Source organism: Tauraco erythrolophus, chromosome 1 (assembly GCF_009769465.1).
Source record: "Tauraco erythrolophus isolate bTauEry1 chromosome 1, bTauEry1.pri, whole genome shotgun sequence".
In the NCBI taxonomy this organism is placed as follows: Eukaryota; Metazoa; Chordata; class Aves; order Musophagiformes; family Musophagidae; genus Tauraco; species Tauraco erythrolophus.
In genome coordinates, this window is record NC_141465.1 from 113,370,854 (window position 1) to 113,391,492 (window position 20,639).

At 35.8% G+C, this 20,639-nt stretch overlaps 1 protein-coding gene across 3 annotated transcripts in view; it reads right to left on the reverse strand.

The window, feature by feature from the left end:
* Positions 1 to 20,639, reverse strand: part of PAN3 (poly(A) specific ribonuclease subunit PAN3) — an 85,383-nt gene that overhangs the window by 21,104 nt on the left and 43,640 nt on the right. For all 3 annotated transcript variants that reach the window (XM_086621252.1, XM_086621246.1, XM_086621238.1), the window contains 7 exons: positions 16,757 to 16,907; positions 7,496 to 7,743; positions 6,862 to 6,966; positions 6,155 to 6,212; positions 4,902 to 5,063; positions 4,623 to 4,739; positions 4,420 to 4,521 (listed from right to left, as the gene is read on the reverse strand). In XM_086621252.1, coding sequence (XP_086477378.1) covers positions 4,420 to 4,521; positions 4,623 to 4,739; positions 4,902 to 5,063; positions 6,155 to 6,212; positions 6,862 to 6,966; positions 7,496 to 7,743; positions 16,757 to 16,907 — 943 coding nt within the window. The remainder of the gene's footprint in view (positions 1 to 4,419; positions 4,522 to 4,622; positions 4,740 to 4,901; positions 5,064 to 6,154; positions 6,213 to 6,861; positions 6,967 to 7,495; positions 7,744 to 16,756; positions 16,908 to 20,639) is intronic.

Sequence of the window (20,639 nt, forward strand, 5' to 3'; positions counted from 1 at the left end):
TGTTAAGAAAAACATTCCAGTACTTTTGGGTTAACTTGCTAATTCAAAGAGAACATCATTTCTGCAGAGATAAAAACACTAACATGTACTATATAATCTGAAGTTGACAAATATCAGAAAACCAACAAGTCTCAGAAGAACAGATTTAATGTCTAGACACTTTTGATAGAAATAAGTGTATTGAGGAAATCTGAGGAATGAGAATCAAAAAAGAACATTTCAAATCAATATCCTCAGAGTAATAATTAACCGAAAAGTCAGACTCCCGATTTTAAAACTTGTGAAAACTTGGTAAAACATGACAGAACAACATCAGATTATCACACTGCACCACCTGAAGAAGATATTTCATTGCATAAAGAACATAAGCAATAAATTCTACAGAATTCAGAAGTAACAGAGACACTAGTTTGCAGTATAAAAATAAACTTGAGCTATTTTTTACACACCAAATCCTTTAAGAAGTAGTTCTGTAATAGGGTCTGTAAATAACATGGCAAAAAGAAAAAACCCGAGACTGACCACACTGACATCAGTGACATGCAAGACAGCTATGTAAACCATAATCCTCATCTTTTAACTGTCAAAGTCTCACGTTGCCAACTCGAGTGTTCAACATAAATAAGGTTGCATACCTGAAATCAAATTCTCTGAGTTCACTGATCAGGTTCACAGTGTTGTGCCTCCTAAAACCTTTAAAAGCAATTGCACTAATCTGGGTCTCATGCTGCAGAGTACCCAACTTCCATCCATTCCCCTGCTTCTCTTGGGAGTCTCCTCTAGGCAGGCAGACGGCCAAGAAACTCTGTGAGGGGATGGAGAAAGGATCCGTGAAGGCAGGCAATTCTGAGAAATCAAGTTATAGGTATGCAATCTTATTTTTTTCTTTTAAATTGCTCCTTCTAATGAGGACCAGACTAGAAAGCAGCAGTTACCAAAAAAAGAAAGGCCAAAGCAAAGATATGCAGAAAGATTTGGCAAAATTGGGGAATTTCAGGTGACTTTTTTTCTGATTTATGTAATAAAGAGACCAGAAGAGCAGGTAATGAGAAATGTCACAGGCAGGAAAGAGTTATCTTCCTTGCATATCCCTGTGAATTCTGCCACAACAGTTCATTTTAATTAAATAATACTTTGGTTTGGCTGAACCAATGAAACTGGTGTCTTATTTCCAGTTTCAAAGACCATCTCTGCCTATAGAAGAAAGTTCTAGTAGGTCAAATAAATGGTCCAGACAGCCCACTAACCTGTTTCAAAGACACACACACTAAAATCAGAACAGTAGCTTGCAATAGATTTCTGAGCGTATCAACATAAACAAATGGAATATTCTACTAGCCTCCAACAGTCTGCAGCTCAGAGAACTCCTATGCAAGAAATAGCATCCTTGCAGTTAATGGTTCTCAAGTGAGCAAGCCCGCTTTCCCCTTGAACCCAGGCAAACATCCACAATTATCTGTGACAAAGTTCCATGGCTTACTTAACTCTACACAGGTTTTGAATTTGCTACCTGGCTAGTTTCATTTGTCAGTCTCTAGTTTTTAAGCCGGAAGAAATAGCACATTATTGTTGCTTATTCATTTTTCTTTATCCCTGATGATTTTTCAGACACCTACCATATTTCAGTCACTTTTAAACCCATCATAGTCCTGTCCATCTTTAAGAGCATGACAAGTACTATTCCACTTTACTGTTCTTCATACAGAAGCCGTCCTAGGCCTTTGATATCCCTATCACCTCTTCTCAACCTCTTTGCTGTTCTTCTACACCCTTCAAAATGTGTAAGGAGGACCAAAGCTATAGATACAACTCTATGATGCACCCCCATCTTGAATTATTGAATGGTTTAGGTTGGAAGGGACCTCAAAGATCATCTAGTTCCAACCCCCCTGCCATGGGCAAGGACACCTTCCACTAGATCAGGTTGCTCAAAGCCTCATCCAACCTGGCCTAGAACACTTCCAGGGATGGGGCATCCACAGCTTCTCTGGGCAATCTGTTCCAGTGCCTCACCACCCTCAAAAGGAATAATTTCTTCCTTATGTCTAATCAAAAATTATCCTCTTTCAGTTTAAAGCCATTTCCCCTTGTCTTATCACTACATGCCCTTGTAAAAAGTCCCTCTCCAGCTTTCTTGTAGGGACCATGTCTTCCATTTTGTTGTTTACTCTTTTCTTAATAATCTGTAACAACCCATTTCCTATTTACTGCGATTCAGCAAAAGGACAATATTTTCCTTAATCTACTTAACTATAGCCCCAGATCTATTGAGTGGTAACAGCCATGACAGAGGCCATCGTTTCACGTTCAAAGTTAGTTATGTTCTCCCTTGATCACATCACCTGCTAGATTATTGCCAAGAGTCCCAGTCTTGTAAGATCCTTCTGCAATCCATCACAATTGGCCTGTTTTTAACAATCCGAATAATTTGGTATTATCAGCAAACTTTGACAGACCATTATTTATCTTCAGTGCAAATAAGTGAATGTTTCAAGAAAAACAACTCCCAGAACATATTCTTGTGAGACCTCATCAGTGATCTCCCTTCACTGTGAGATCTCACTATTTCTTATTTTCTAACTAGTTATTAATCTAACTGAGGACTTTCTCTTATCTCATGGTCACTTAGTTTCTTTTAGAGATTCTGATGGACGTCATTAAAAACCCAATATCTTCTCTACTGGATCTTCCTTCAAAAAACTCTGATAGATTAATGAGACATGACTGCCCTTTATAAGGGCAACACTTAATTCTTTTCTAGTATGACAAAAGAATGTGTCCCAAATAATTTTATTGTAACTTCTATTATTTTATTTGGGACAGACATCACTCTACAGGGGTATAAAAACATACCAAGGACTGATTTACATGGTAATTGAAAACCATGGGTGGGAGACACTCAGAAGTCTAGTCCTGCAGTCATTAACCAGGCAGTACGTGTCCAGGTTTATCCCACTAAATTAGTTTCACATCATCCTCACTGAATTTGTAATTGCATTCTTTCGCTTGCCACAGGATATGGCAAGTCAAACTAGAGTTTTCTCTGAGATATTACCACCAAAAACAATGGTGGAACTCAAGTTCCAACCTCACTTATACCAGTTAACTCAGTGAAAAGCCAGTGGGAATTATTCAGTATACAAGGGATCTACAAGCCTTTGAATGTATTCACACACTACCAATCCATTATTCTCTGATCTACCAGTTAGTCAAGTAAAGTCTTCCATGTCAACCTTTGAAACAGATTGAATTCACAGCTAAAGGCTCTGATTTCAAAAGGCACAAGAAAGAAGAAACCTTAGCTTCTGCTTCTCTATATACACTGGAAGCCTAAAGACATTTAGGGAACACCTACTATAACAAAATAAACACAACTAGGTCATAGTCCTCTGGTTGTCCCTACTGCTGGATCTAATTTAAGAGTTGGTCCTGCATCTAGCAGAAAGTTGAGCTCTGAGGATATCTTACTACCCTAAGTCCTTCTGTGATTCCATTCTCTTTCTCAGCATGGCACTGGGCTCTACTAATAGCTTTGGCCGGTTGTGTTCCAGACAACACCGGGATGCAGTTTTTGGGACTGCATGGGTCACGAACTGGTCCTAACACGCAGTATGATTGGCAGTGTACTGTTTTGGAGGGGAAGAGGCTTTAGCCATATGGATATGAGCTCTACTTGGTGACTTGCTGAGCCACAGACCATACTGTGACAGATTTTATTTATGAAAGTAGATGTAGCCTTAGTGACTCCTTTGAAGCCATAGTATAAATCTGAAAAAAAATCAGACCTGCAATGTGAGGCTTGTGTCTGAAAAGAATGTATGTTACAGGGATTTTTTCAAACCATTTCTTAACTATTACTTCATCTTTCAAAACATTAAGTAAAACACTGCCTAAATAGTCCTCATAACACTGTATGATAAAAAAAAATATAAGTGGAGGTCATCTGAAGAGCAAGCATTAAGCTGACATAGCACGTCTCTTACAATTTTGAAAACATCTCCAGTAAGTGTCAGGTATCACTTGGTGACAGACCTGCAATTAGGACCCCAGAGCTCTTGGCTCCCAATCCCATTCAAACTTATTTCCCTGTCAAAGAACTATAATTCCCTTACAAACTGACATCAATTTTCCAAATTAGTCATAAGTTAAGTATGACCAGAAAGGTGAACTGCTCATTGCTAGACTTTTACCTTAACTTTTAACTCTAGTTATACTTTTCTGTTATTAAAAAAAAAAAATATATTCAGAAATTTTACAAATGGAAAGTGAAGAAGAGTTTTCTGATCTCGATCAGCTTATGGTATGACAGAACTGATTGGCTAAAAAATTCAATTGAAAGACTATTTCTGACCAGCTATTTACTGCTTAAGTATTAGAAACAGATTACAGAAATATTGTATGATGATAAATTTTCCTTACCCCATTTTCGTTTTGTGAAATAGGCATCAGCACTAGGGTCATTGAAGTGTCTGCTCATCATAGTCTCTCCTCCAGCATGAAAATCATATGCAAACACAAGAGCTTAAAAATAGAAACATGTGACCATTACTAACTCAAGCATATTTAGAAAAAAGTCTCAACACATCAGTTGGGGAAAACAAAACAAAAAAAAAGAAACTTACAATGTTCTCCAAACGCTTTAGTGGTAAACACTTCACGCAAGGTTACTATATTTGAGTGCTGAATTTTTTTCCACATGTCAACCAATACCATGCATTTCGTGTTAACAAGACGAAAACCTAGAAAAGAACAAAAAACCATGGTCTGAAATGTAATGTTTTGCAAGAGAATTTTTTACTTCAACATTTCTTCTGAAACTACTGAAAAGCAACCAGACGTTAAAATATGACTAGAATGCTTAGGAATGCTAGTCCTATTTGAGACAACTCATTTTTTCTCACCATGTATCCTCCGAAGGCAATATGGCAAGTCATCTTTACTATTTACAGCTTTATAGCATGACGTAATGTACCCAAAGTTGCTTGTTTTCTGTATTCGATTGGGCGGTGGCAGTGGTTCCAAAGGAAAGAGACTGTGGTAGCTGTCCACTTCCGCAGGAACTGCTGAAATTAGTTTTACACAGAAATGCATTAGGTGTCAGTTGACTTTGAGAAAGTTATTACAGTAGCAGAGATGAAGATGACTGTCGTATATGTAAATTCTTCGCACCATGTTTTAGGTGCATGTAATTAAAATTCATTATTTTTGCTTAAATATCAATACATACGTTCCTGGAAGAGATTTCAGAGCTAAAATAACTGTCTTCAGAAAAACAGTTACACCAAGTAAAAAAATCAAACTAGATGAAGTTCCCTCTGTGATTTTCTCATTTGCCTTAAAAATTCACCTTTCTGAATGACATTTCTTTGGTGTTTTTTTTTTTCTCCTGCACAGATTCATAATTAAGCACCAATTCCCATACTGACTTCATACCACTGTAAGAACCCTGTTTTCATCTTAAAAAAGCAAATATGAATCTTACATGTTGTAACACACTGATTTAGATACAGAGAGAGGTGCTGAAGGGTTACAACTCAGATTACGAGATTACCCTTGCAAGAAGTTATACACTTGTACTCATCTGGACTAGTAAACTAAACTGCATTTTTTACTATATCATTATCTTATTAAACACACTTTTGAGAAGTAAGGATACTGCAATCAAAAAAGCGATTTGTTGAAATCAAGTTGAATAGTCAATCGGAAATTCTCCAAAAGCCAAATTACCATGAATAATATACACTTCTCTTGCCTGACAACTAGTGCAAAGCCTTCTCTGATATTTATTTGTTAGCTTACATACAGCCTTTGAAAATATATGCATTCTTTAAAGGAATATCTAATACGTACAAAGTAATACAATACTGGTTTTCATGAAGCTTTATTGTCTTAATGATTTTTCCTTTCTCAGCAATTTAAGTATTCTCAACCATTAAGGAGTTTCAAAACAGAAGAAAAAGAGAATTACAAAAGCAAGAAACAAATTTCATATTTCTGAAATACTTTATCTGGTTATCTACAGCCCAGGCAGATGATTAAGGCTTCAGGAAAAATTAAAACCCGGTGATGTTTTTTGCAAGATGTTGTTAATATCCTTGAATACATATGGCTGCAGAACAATATGATCACAGTTTAGTTTAGAAGAAACACTTACCAGGAATATCAGCCTGATCAATCTGGGCCATAGTTATTAAGTGTCTGTTGATCAGTTCCTGAAGAACAAATTAAGTCAAGATTTGAACATTATAACACAGTTCATCATCTTTGCTAAGTTAACAGTACACCGTCTTTGAAGAACCAGCTACTTGTACTAAAACAGAGAGTTGATGCAAGTGTCCAGGGTGGGGGCAGCAGGAGAAGACCACTAATGCAAAAATCTATAAATTCTTGAAGGAAGGAGCCGCAGAAGACCCATTAGCTAGAGCTAGCATTGACAGAGGCACCTACTACAGTAAAGCTGAAATAAATAACAGTCACAGCCAGCCCTCAGAGAAGGGCTCATTAACTAAAATCTGCATATAGTTTCATTTCAGCAAGAGACTTCAAAACTAGACAGGACTACAGCTTAAGAGAATGCTACATAAATGAACTCATGCACACAAAAACAATACACAAGTAGTAAGAATATACAGCTGAATAGTAAATCATAGTAAATCATGGTATGCAGATTAGATTGCAGTCACATATGTTGTAACCCACCCTCTGTTGTACTCCATCCATTACAGGACTTGATTTTTTTAAATTCCCCACAGGGAAAACTGACTACACAGATTTTTGATGGATATTTCTCTTCTACTATCAGCAATTTTTTTCGTTTTTGCCAAGATACATGATTTTCTTTTAAGTTCTCTATCATCTTACCTGTCTGAGCTCATCTGCCATGAAGAAGGAAGGTGCATTTGCTTTTGGCTGCATGTAAGCAACATGAGGTGCAGCTGGATGGTAAATGTGGTAGTTTGGAAATACCTAGAAACAAAACATTTTAAGAAGCAGTTTAAAAACCTTAAGGATAGGGAAAACGAGATTTTTGTCACCCTTTTAGTTTGAACTACTGAACTACAAAGTCTTCATGCACAGTACATGTTACAAATATACTGTCAGACACAATTTCCTCATCTGATGCTCATTACTAATGATTATTTTAACATTTTTGTAACTGCATTTTTCCCTCCACTGTAAATGTAAGAGTTATTTAACCTATCAAGAAAAAAAAAAACAACCTGAATTTTTGATGTTTTCTCATTATGTATGTATTCATTGAGATATACACAAAACAATTTCTTTCTATTGCTCCAAAACTCTACACAGAGGTAAATAAAGAAGACCAGAGAATTTTTCAGGTATTTCAATTTCAGTGATTTTGGAGAACAAAACAATTAAAAGGCCAAATCTTCACAGAGATTAAGGGTTTCAGACTGTTAAGAATAATCTCTGTAGTATCAGCCAATTGAGCATTTGGAAATGCCATAGACTTCTGTATGGAAAGCAAACATACCATTCCTGTGAGAGGTGCTGGAGTTGTATCAGTGTAGAAGTAGGTTGTTCCACCCACTGTTTCCTTCTGGATCACCTGGCCAGTAGATGGAGGCTGAGAGACAGCATTAGCGACAGAAGCGGAGGCACTAGTAGGCACCATATAGTTTGCTGGGTTAGGAGTATGACTTCTTCTTCGAGGAGCAGGAGATGTATGAGGAGTTATTTTGGGGGAATGAAGAGGAGAAGATCCTGCTGACAGTGACATTCCTTAAAGAAACACAAGAAGATATTCTTATTCAAATCTGTCATTTTTAAAAAAATAGCATTTTGAAAAAAAAAAACCCACAGCCTTCACTCCCAATAATATTCTGAACAGGAGAGACGCTTAAGGATTGCTACATTTATATGAAGAGTTAAAAGATAAAACATTAAGAGCAAGCCTGAACAGATGCATTTTCCCAAAAATCTTTGCTTAATTCAGAGGGAAAGGGCTTGGGAATTTATAATCTATGCACAAAGATCTGTAATGAAAGACAGAAAAGGAGTAGAAAGGGGAAGACAAATCCAACTAATGCTGTAGAAGAGAGTTTATTAAACTGTAAAAAGATAAAATGTTAATGACTATAAGTGACTGTTTATGTAACAGTTACATGAGCAGTCAATGGAGTTTGCCAAGCTGTAACTCGATGCACCTTTCACTAGAACCAACTCCACAGCTATGAATAAGTATTACACTTAGATCTCCAGTAACTATACCACACAAATAAGCAATACGCAATATGCTACTTTGAATAATTTCACAGGACAAATTATCTATTTTTCTATAATTGGTCTATCCAAAAATCATCCTCCAAAAGAACTATTTATTATGTAAAGATAGGTAACTTCTCAGAATATGAAGTCTGTTAGGCATTCACACTGAGATTTTCAAATTTGTTTTAAATTACTTTATTAACTGGTGTTCATCCTCAACGTTAGACAGACAACTCAACTGAAACTTGAGAAGCTCAGCTTCTAAACAAAGTACATCAGTGGGGAAAAAACAAGGGCAACTTTTTTTGCACTCAGACTTTTCAGTTACCAAAACTAGTTTAGTCACTTCAAGAGTCATTATATGCAGAATTCTCAGGTACTTTTATTTATAAAAGTTTAGATGTCAAAGAAACCTTCTAGGGTGAGGAAGAGATCATTCTTCAGAAGATTCTAGATACTTAGGTATCCAAACTAATACAAAGGAGAGCATCTATGAAACTTACTGTTGCTCAGTTCAGATTGGGATGTACTTTCTCTTCTTTAACAGTAAGAATTGTGTTAGTCGTACTAAAATCTAATTTTTTGAAAGCATACAAGATACACAATTTTCATATTCAATGCAGCTGAGAATTCTCCAATTAAGAATTCAGTTAGTCGGTACTCAGGCGTTTGCGTAAGTTACTTCCATTTATAAGCTCTGGTTACTTAATAAAAACAACTTTTTTTTTTTGCATACACACTTTTTAGTTACCAAAACCTAGTCTAGTTACTTCAATCAAGAGTTATTGTACGCAGAGTTCTCAATATGCATCATCAGTAATGTGTAGGAGTGTTTTTACACTTGTGTCTTGTCTCTACAGTAGTCACATCCCTCCTACATTTACTTTTTTTTTTTTTAAACAAATTACAAAAGCAAGTAACAATTTTAGTATTAATAGTTTAATCAGTAGTTGGGGAAAAATAATTTTGAAGTTATTCTATCCTAATGATATTAACAGAATATTTGTAACTTTTCATTTAGCTCCAATCATTTACTTTGACATCTTAAAAACTATGCATATTAATTCAGCACAATTATTTCTTTTGTTCTTGAAAAGTGAATAGTACCAACAAAATAAACAAGATCTTTTAATGTAAGCCATAAGAAAGTCTCACATCTTTCTCTTTAGTTGGCTCTTTTCAGTCAGTTTACTCTTTCTATAAAATATAAAAATATAAAATATAAGAATCTGAAAACTACAAAGTCTAGACTTTTCTGTGGCAGAATTTTTCTTTATATTAATACATGTTCATTAGTGTGGATACATACCTTATAGACAAGCAATACTGCAGAGTAATTGTTTGCTGATTAGTGTATTAACTTAAAATGTGAATTGTAATAGGCACTTCTGAATGTTTAATTTTTAAAGTACTTCTGAATGGTAACATAAGTAGTCTCCTAAAAATCTGTTTACAAATCAACTGCATGACCATAAAACATAATGAATTGTGATAGTACTGCTTAATGCTACAAAAGAAAGTAAGTTTCCATTAAGGTAAAAGTTGCCTTGAGTGAATAACACTTAAATATTTCAATAGCTACTGTATATAGATGGTTACATTTTTAACAAAAGACTAAAACATGAATGTATTCTTCATTCACTGGCGAAATGAGCAATTTCAAAGGAAACAATATATTACTACTAAAATTTGAAGGATAGGTAATTAAAATGGCCATAAAATTGAAGCAGGTCTATAATTTGCCTCCATGATGTTCAAGGGATTCTCTTAATCTGGAGAAACTTATTGACATGTCTTTTTCGCTCTATTCCAATAAAACATAGTATTAAGTGAAGTCCTTGCAAGCATATAACCTCTCCCAGATAGAAATAACTGGCTTCAAGAAACCTTTTTCCAATAAAACATTGAACCATAAGACCAGGAAAAACCCCAGCAGACTTCATATATAACAATGAAATATTAACTGAAGACTTTTCTACTTTAAAATAAAACTGTATGTACAAGACACAGTATACTGTAAATCTTATCTTGGAAAGAAAAGTGATGGCTTGCAACCTCACTAAAATTATATTGTGACCTTCTACTTAAAGTTTCTCAGAAAAAAAAAAATCTATCACTAGTCTTACCAATACAATTTCCAACAACTTCCACTGAGATTCATTTTTTTAAAAAATCATTCCTGCCAAGGAATAGTTACAAATATAAATCATTAATGTCTTTGTTTGGGTATTAACACAAGATTGAAAGAAAAGGCACACAATTACACAAATCATAGGATCATAGAATGGTTTGGATTGGAAGGGACCTCAAAGATCATCTAGTTCCAACCCCCCTGTCATGGGCAGAGAAACCCTCCACTACACCAGGTTGCTCAAAGCCTCATCCAACCTGGCCTTCAACACTTTCAGGGATGGGGCATCCACAACTTCTCTAGGCAACCTGTTCCAGTACCTCACCACCCTCAATGTAAAAAATTTCTTCCTTAGATCTAATCTAAATCCACCCTCTTTCAGTCTAAAGCCATTGCCCCTTGTCCCATCACTACATGCCCTTGTAAAAAGTTCCTCTCCAGCTTTCCTGTAGGCCTCCTTTAAGTACTGGAAGGCTGCTATAAGATCACCCCGGAGCCTTCTCTTCTCCAGGCTGAACAGCGCCAACTCTCTCAGCCTGTCTTCATAGCAGAGGTGCTCCAGCCCTCTGATCATCTTTGTGGCCCTCCTGACTCACTCCAGCAGCTCCATGTTCTTCTTGTGTTGGGGACTCCAGAGCTGAACACAGTATTCCAGGTGGGGTCTCACAAGAGCTGAGTAGAGGGGCAGAATCACTTCCCTCGACCTGCTGGCCACGCTTCTTTTGATGCAGCCCAGGATACGGTTGGCTTTCTGGGCTGCCAGTGCACATTGCTGGCTCATGTTGAGCTTCTCATCCACCAGCACTCCCAAGTCCTTTTCCTCAGGGCTGCTCTCAATCCATTCTCCGCCCAGCCTGGACTTGTGCTTGGGATTGCCCCAACCCACATGCAGCACCTTGTACTTGGCCTTGTTGAACTTCATGAGGTTCTCACAGGCCCACCTCTTCAGCCTGTCAAGGGCCCTCTGGATGGCATCCCTTCCCTCCAGCATGTCCACCACACCACACAGTTCGGTGTCATCTGCAAACTTGCTGAGGGTGCACTCGATCCCACTGTCCATGTCGCCAATTAACATGTTAAACAGCACCGGCCAAATCCTTTCAAACACCCTTCCAGCCTCAGTTAGGTCTGATTTTGGAAGGACATTGAGAGTTCACTGAAAATTATCTAGTGGGCAGAACATACAGGCTTCTCATTTGCCAATATATACAGTAAGTTCGAGATATGAAAGAAGCTCGACAACATTTTGGTTTTATACTACTAGAAAATATACTACAAGTTAAGAAAAACTTGCTGCTAGTACTGCAGTGGGTACTGACAGGCTGAGTCAGCAAATATTCAAGGTGATAGATTCTTCTCAGACTTGCATTAAATTCTGCAGTCTAAATAAGTAAGTATTATTAGAAGACCAATATGACATGAAAAAGGCTTATTACAGTGAGACTGAAGCATAGCTAAGTACTTACGGAAGCCAACGACTGGGTGCACAAACTCAAGCAGATCTCACCAACTGCATTAGCTATTTCAACCAGTGAAAACTTTACTAATACTAATATTTAATCACAATAAATAGAATAAAGAAGAAAATAAAGAAAACGTCTGTATTAAAGGGTGAACATATATTCTTACTGATTCATAGCAAAGGAAAAAGATGGTATTGAACACATGATGGTAACAATGTGGTGAATATGGAACCACTTCTCACAGAATTAGACATGCTTTTTTCAATAGCATAATTTACATAAACCCTTATTCACTTAAGGGTCTAAGAAAAACTAGAGTTTGAATCATCTAATTATGATTTTATACATACGTATATGTAAAAAAATCATACCAGTGATCCTGACAGAAAAATAACATTTTTAAGCTTTCCCTATGAAACATTTTAGTGATCCCCCAGATTACAATGCCAAAACAAGTATTAAGACAAACATCAAAAAGCCTGCTTCAAATTGTCCTTCCTGAGACTTATCTACTAGTAAAGATGGCTCTCCATTCCTTGTCCCAGTGAACCTTAATACTCATGAAGTAGTGAAATACTATCTTGAAAGGTAAACTGCAAGGAGAAACAGCTTTTTTCACTTCACAATTATTTACACCTAAAAAATCGTGCCATGGTATACAGAAGTCATGGAATCATACCAACATGGAAACAGCTGCAGGATTAGAAGGTCTTTTCACAACATTAGCAGTGACCGTACAGGCTACCTACACTCACCTGGAGCTCCTGCTGCTATTGTCATTTTAAGTAGAGATAGAGGTCATATTTACATATCCCTCTTTATGGTTATATTTTCACTTCTTGTATTATTTTTTATTTTTGAAGTTTCACAGTGACTGAGGAAAAGGAAGTGGTAGACTTTGAAATTCATTTGAGGCATGCTCAAAGATATTTTATGAGATTAATGCTTCTAATAAAGCATTGTAGCACACATTGTATTTGAATTAAAAGCTAGGTTGTATTTTGAATCTGAGAATTCATACAGATAAACAGGGTCAAAGAAAGGGCATCAAGCATGAACTCTCATTAAGGACTTGGTGTATACAGTTTTTTGGATTCAATGGAAGTTTATAACTTAACGAACCAGGATTTCATTAAGCTCCTGTGTATACAAATCAGTTGGCCTACAACATAAATACTCTTTAAAAAAAGAGAAATCCAGTAAAATGTTCAATACATATTTTCTTACCTTTGCCTGCAAATTTACTCATCTATAGCTATATACTTATGCCTCTAAAGCTTGTTACACATTCTGTAACACATTCAGAGGTCAAAAATTAAGCATTTAACCATTTTATTACTATATTGTTTTGTAATTTAGAGATACTCTAGACTACTAGGTACATTTTGAGGAATTACTAAACAAGTAAATAATAAAACTAGACTCTTTCATTAACTTCTTTCAAGCAGCATCCTTAATCTCACGGCATATTTCTTCTTATTACAAGCTCTCTACCACATCATTAGCATGATAGCTGGGTATTTCCAAGTTAATTAAATTTGCTTAATTCCCTAAACAACTTTAAAGTCTTAAGTTCTTTCTCAACTTTATTTGGGATAAAATTAATCTTACAATCTCTTTGTTTTCTTCCTTTCTTGTATTATTTTGGCATGACTGTGGAACTTTCTGGCACCATACTTGATATGGGAGGTCAGGACAAGCTCTCGGTGCCTTAAGCCATTCAAAGCACCTCAGCTGAAAGCGCTCCATTTCCGGCTGAGGTCATGAGCTCCGAGAACTACGTTCTCGTAGGCTATCATGAATGGAGATGTGTCAACTGGACACGAGCACATCAGCTTCACACTCCTGGCTCCTAAGCCTGCAGGTTCAGACTAGCAGCAAAACTACGATCTCTCACATGCTGCGCAAGCTCAGAACTTGTCTTGGACTAAACATGGAAGCAACAGCAATTTGCTGTCATTTCCATCAATGACAGAGGCATCACTCTTTACCTACAATCTAGCTTGAGCAAACTGAAGCCAGACAAAGATTTTCTCTGCAGGGGGCTACACATCTGTTCTCTCTCAAGTTTAACACAGCAATGATGTCTTATCACTTCAATGACATTCAGGAACTTTTCATACACGCTGCTGCATGTTTTATTCCATTACTCTGAAACTGCTACACAGAGTGCTAAGCTTTTAGCAAAAGTACTATTTGAAGACTGTCAACAACTCAAGCTTCCCACATAAACGATAAACAGAATGTGTTTGCTAGCAAGGGAATGGAAGGAGCAAAAATAGGGTGTTATCCATGGGAGCTTAAGGAAAGAAGGCCTGGAGAGAGCGAAGGAGATCTGTTCAAAGCTCTCGATACGACAACTTCCTCCAGCTATTTGTGTGAGTCGCATTTTATCCCACTGTTTTCATACTCTATTACTGACTGCTAAGAGGAAGAGTGACTCTGTGTTGAGATTATGCTAGAAAGCACTTATCTAAGTAAATACACATAAAAGTAGGAGTAACCTCCTTCCATGCTATGCTCTAATGGATGTCAGGTGTGGACACAAGTTATCTATTTAAGCATGTTAGGTTTCGGTTGTCATTTTTTGCAGTATTTTTGCAGTACTGTTGATAAGACAGGCAAAACAAATATTTTCCAGGGACAATCAATTTTGTGAACAGTTATCTCTGAAATACTAGATGTCAAAAGTGGTTTTGACTTAACATCTACCTTCAGGGAAATCTCAGAAATCAGAGATATGAAAACTTTTTTTTTCCCATCCTCAAAAGGGAAATCAAAGGATTGTTCTCATTATTTACCTACTTTGTTACGGGTGAATTAAACTATGGAACTTTTAACAAATTATTCCTACTACATTTCCTTATTTCTTACGAAATACCAATTTCCTCCAATACCCTGTAAGCTACTACAAGCAATCAATCTCATCCAAAATCTTACATGTTTCCTGAAAGTTATTCCACTGGAGAATATACTATTTAACTGCAAAGAAACTTATATTTATTCAAAATTCTTATAAGCTCTTCACATGGGTTTCACTTGAATTTGTTTTCACTTATTGAAAGTTAACAGATCCCAAAAATAATTTTTAATAACAATTTCAGAACATATTTAAATCTTTTCTTATTCTGTTATCCAGTATGACCTAAATAGTGAAGTTTCCCCACACAAATACTGCTGTCTTATTCAAGAGCCTAATCTTTTAGAAAGTGCACCTCCTAACTCACCTTGAGTAACAGAAATTTTTGTGAATATATACTATTGACAGCTAAACCATTTAAATAAAAATAAATGTCTGAGTATTATTTACACAGGTTCAGAGAATTCTGCACTCAGTGTAGAGAAAGAAGCTTCTAGATAAATTAAGAGCACCCAACCCAGATCTCTATTCTGAACTAAAGTCTCTCTTGAACTACACAGGAAGAACACAGAAACAAGTCACCTTTGCCTAAAATTAGCTCTTGTGAATACTCCCCCATCCTTCTCATCCATAAACAATAGTACTTGAACCTAGATAGTTTTCAGCATTGGCATCTATATTTCTAGGAGCTCAAATTATTGTACGAACTTCTTTCATCAACAGTGTTACTTAGTATTACTTACAGATAGTAAAGAAATTGGACTGTGAAGGATCCCTCTGAGACCCCACTGGACACTTTCCAAAAGTAGATCATTTTACTGTATTCTATTTAATCCTTTACACTTTTCAATCCAGGTGACAAGGCTGAGAGGCATATAAACACAACAGTGTTCCAATAAGACTGTACAGCACAACATAGCATGAATCAGACACAGTACTGCAACACGTTCATTTGGTCAGAAGCAGCATCAATCACTTTCCCAGCCTGTTCCAATAGTTATAACATGCGAGCTAAGTGCTGGCTTCTTTCACGTTGACACTGAAATTTATCCCCTGGCATGAGGAAAGACTGAAGTTCAGTTTGATACATGGTAATTGCCAATATTGGCTTAAAAAAACCGAGCATTTACAATATTTGCCCCTTTGCCTTTTGGCAGCTACCTAATGCTTCTTATCCATCAGAAGAGATTGCCGAAGGTTTAAGTACATACAGAAACTTGCTAAGGATCTGTGATGTGTAATATCCAGATCTGCTGATAGTTATATCTTAAAACTATTTCATTTTACTTTAAAAAAATTATTAGAATTAAGCTAACTTTTTAAGATTAAAAGTCGAAAAGACGCACAAAGAGCTTGAACATTTAAAGCATAAAAAAAAAATCTTGTCACTCAGAACTTGATGACTGCATGGAACAGTTTTGGTAAAAGTTTTAAATGTGGGAAATAATCATAAATTTGTCTTAAAAGGGAGATTACATGTGGCAGATAAAATAACAATTGACGCTACTTTGCAAGGTAAATTATTTTAGGATAAGCTTATCTTTGACTTTTTGGCTTTCATCAAGATTTTTAAGTCCTCATACATACTTATTAACATTGAAAATAATTACTTCTAGACTACATACTCTAGAAACAAATCAAAAAAGCAGATCAATGCGTGGTAACCAGAGCACATATTCATTGTAGACTGCAGTGCATTTCTAGAGAAAGGGTAGTTTAAAAAACAAAATCTTCAGGTACTGCTCTGGCAAAGACCACATGGACCACAGTATGTGATAACTCAACATCCCTTTTTCCCCAAAAAGAGCAGAGTAAAAGTTAGGCTGAGCTAATTTTTTCACTGCTGCTGTGGCTAAACAGATTTCACAGCCTGCAGTGTGATTTCCATCCCAATGCAAGATAAATCTCAAGATCCTGCACTTTTACATGCTTGAAGACTGTCTTAACATTAAGAGCTAAAGCAGGAGGTGGCTACGTTTATAACCAATAAACCTGATCACTATCTATACAGAGTTATGTTTGACAAGAAGTTAAAAGAAGCAACTGTACTGCAAATTGTTACTCTCAACTTACCTGGTGCTAGCCCAGCAGTAGCAGGACTTCCCATGGAGGGGTGAGAGAACAAGGCTTGAGAGAAGGCAGACATACTTGACTGGGATACATTACTCAGCCTGGAGGTTGATCCTCCTTTAGGAATAAACTCACTTGCAGAAGGATTTGGTGTCTGTTTAAAAACAAACGTAAATTAAATATTTATTTTAAATGTGAAGAGATGGACAGTGCCTATTTGGTAGAAAATACTTTCTAAGCAAGCCTACCAAGTTACAGGGGATATTTTTAAGTTACATACAGCTTGCTGACAAGAGCAGCAGATACTGGAAGCTGGTCTACACGAACAAATTTAAACATGTTTCTAGCTTACATCTGAAGCAGCATTAGCAAGCTTTCCATATGAACAGCTGATGTGGAAGTTCATACAAACACTTTGCAAAAGGCTTTCCATAAGCATTACATTATAAAGTTGGAGAACAGACTTGACACTGAGAAAGCCTTGCCACTGCTGCACAGACCGTTCCCACTGACTTTAGAGATTTCATCTCAAACTCGGTAGCAGTTTCAGTAAATTAAAACAGTAAAAATGATCTCTACTAAAGAAGTCATCCCTCCTTCTATTTCAAATAGGCCTACATGTTCCTTTTCTGTGAAGTTAACTTGTTTTAACTACCTATTCCATTTATGTAGCACCTTTAATAATGAGGTTTAATTTGGTACCACAGAAACAAATAGCAGCAAAGTGACCATCAAACATTCATTATTTATTAGTACATAAAACATATCACACAACCAACGTCTAATTTCTATTAAAATGCACGCACAGGGTTTTGTAGCTTGGGGGTGGAGAAGTTTGTTTTGGGGTGAGTTTTGTTCATCTGTTTTGGGGTAGGGAGAGTTAGAAAAAGAAAATCCTAATTAGAGCTCAAAAGGCAAAAATCTTATTATTGGACAGCCAATTACAAAAGACATTAGTGGAAGAAAAAAGAAATTAAGTCAAGAAAGAAAACCAATTATTACATGAACACACTGAAAAGCTTGAAGATTATTAACTGTCAAAGTTAAGTTTATTAAGTAATCTTCAGAATACCTCTCAAAAGTGTCTAAACAGAACAGGTAAAATGGGAAGATAGTAGCGACTCTCAATAGACAAAGGATACCGTTAAGACAATTCACATTTATTTTTAAATTTAATTATATTGGACCACTTTGGGTTTAGGTAGTTTAAAAATTACTAAATATATCCATTTTTAGTTAAATTACCAATATTGATTTTTAACAACACGAATGAAGCAGTATCAGAGAAGTCTGTTAGTGTCAAACTAGAAAAGGAGTGTGATTACAAAGCACTAACTTACATAGTGAAGAAAAGTATTTGAAAAATATTTTTGTGTTAATTTGTTTTTAATATCTTCATTTTAATAATTCCATCAAATATCATAGTATTGATGTACTTCAAAGTACTAGAAAATAAAGAGGATTCTAAAAGCTGGTTTAAAAACAAACAGTAAGAATATTCCACCTTTAATGACACAGTAAATTTTAACTGCTAACCACCTTTTGATGTTACATATTAGTGTTCTATATGTGCATGTGTCTGAATAGTCAAAGAACAGCTATAACCAAATATGTAGACTGGTGAACTAAAACACTTAGATTTACATGGGTAAAAAGTTCATAAGAATCTTAAAACCCTTCAATCACATTTAGTTAAGGAAAATTTGCTAAGTTATACACTAATGTAGCAAAACAAATAGTAACTTGTATTATACAGACTGAAAACAAATAACATATATTTAAACTCAAAAGCTAATATTCTGGACTTATCTGAACTTTAGGTACAAGACTAATTAGGAGAATGGTGTTCTCTAGACAAATCTGGCATGCGACAATTCAGTCAAATCTGCACTGAAACTGGAAAAAATCACAGCGGTGGTAAAGACCCAAGCAGAATTTGTCCAAATAACAATACAGCTGAAAAGTCATCATCAACCAAAACAACTGGGAGAGCAAGGGGCAGAATTTGTAGCGTCTTGCTAAAAGCACATAATTTCAAAGAACTACATGAGATCCACATTTTTCCACTGCTAAAACTAGCCATGACACATCCAAAGATCTACCACAGCTAAACACTGCGTCAACAAGGGGACAAGGGCAGGACATTGCAAAAAAAAAATAGAAGCATGCAAGTGGAGAGAAAGACATTCTAGAAGACAGCCTCAGCCTTTTCTAGAGCAACTGAGAGTTTCCAAAATCCCATCCATACCATTCTGGCTAAACTCTCATCACTTTTACCAACTGATTCAATGAATGCCTCCAGAACAGGGCTGCTTTTTATTTCTAAATGCATTCTACAAGTTTCCATAGACCAGTTTTGGTCTCTAAAAGTTACTTATATCTCCATCATTATATAAAAATGAAGTTGTTTGAGAGCTCCACTTTAACCGGTAGAAGTTTTAATTTATCCAAGTGAATGAGTCAAATCCAGGCATCTGCTAGAGCAGTTTGGGTTTATGCTGTAGAATTATGAATAGCAGTGGGTCAAGCGTGATAGAAATTCAATTTTCATTCCATTTTTTGGTATCACAATTCAGGATCAGAATCAAAGCCTGATAAGATTAAGTTGTTTCTATAACTTTGATGAAAGCATTTTATGAGTAAACAGCTTTGATTTACACAGCTAGACTCTTTACTATAAAAGTCTATTTTACTTCTCTATGATGTTACAAACATGAACCTGTAATATAAGACTTTCCTCATTGGGAAAAAAAGTGATTTAAATTTTGGTTCCAATTTTAAAAGACTCTTCCACATTCAAGCTGTTTTCTAAATACAGAAAAATATCTGAGCTCCACAGCCAGAATAAACTAATCATAAAATAGTACAACAAAACTTAATAATTTGTGGTCAAAACTAGTTAATATTTTGTCAGAAAATTTGAAGCTTAAGCCCCAGGCCATGTTTCAATGTTTCATCTATGTGAAGCTGCAGTTCTTAAAACCTTTCCAGAAGTATACAATTTTTCTGCACATGCTTTGCTTCCAACAAAATAAAAAAATACAACTCTTTCAAAGCACATAGGCTAGAATAAGTGACTAGAATAGCCTAAGTGATGGAATGGAATATCACTATCAGTTCTTTAATTTTTTCATTATTTTTCAAATTTTGCAGACAACCTATTCTGCACCAGTGAGCACACAAATATGCCAAAATTATGAATCCACATTCTTAATGGCCAATGATTCAAAAAATTATGTTCTTGGTCTGGAAAAATATCCTACTTTCACTCTGGCAACTCATAATACAGAGTGTAAATTCCAGTGTTAGTTTTACATTTGGATCAACAGTAAGCTTGAAAAATCTGTCTAAAAGGGAACTATGCTTTAAAATCCTACAGGGCATTTTTACAGTTTTTCTGTTAGAATCTTATCAAAGTTCCCAAAATAAAGTTGAGTAAAAAAAAAGAATTAAGATCATTTACATCTAATTAGTGAAAAGCACTTTCTTCATTCTGTATTACGTTTAAATTTCCTACAAGCACAGTTTTAAAAAAAAAAAAATCACTGAATCAATCATTCACTACTCATCTCAGAGTAAAGTCATCTATTCATGCTAGACAAGGCTTAAAATTTTCAGTCTGAGTAAATCAAAATTGGTAAAAAAAGGTAGAGAAAACAGGTACTGAAGACTTCTATTAAGCCTTGAGAGTAATTAAAAGAACAGAGATGCAAGAAATACTTAGAAGACATGTAATGAATTATGCAATACTGTGATGTTAAAAACAAAAGCAGCGAATACACTTTATAAAGCCCAAACAGGAAACACAAAGCCCACTAGCACTGTCTTCACTATGCAACAAACTAAAAACTGTATTTTGTTTCAAATGCAAATGTCCTTGAAAAGG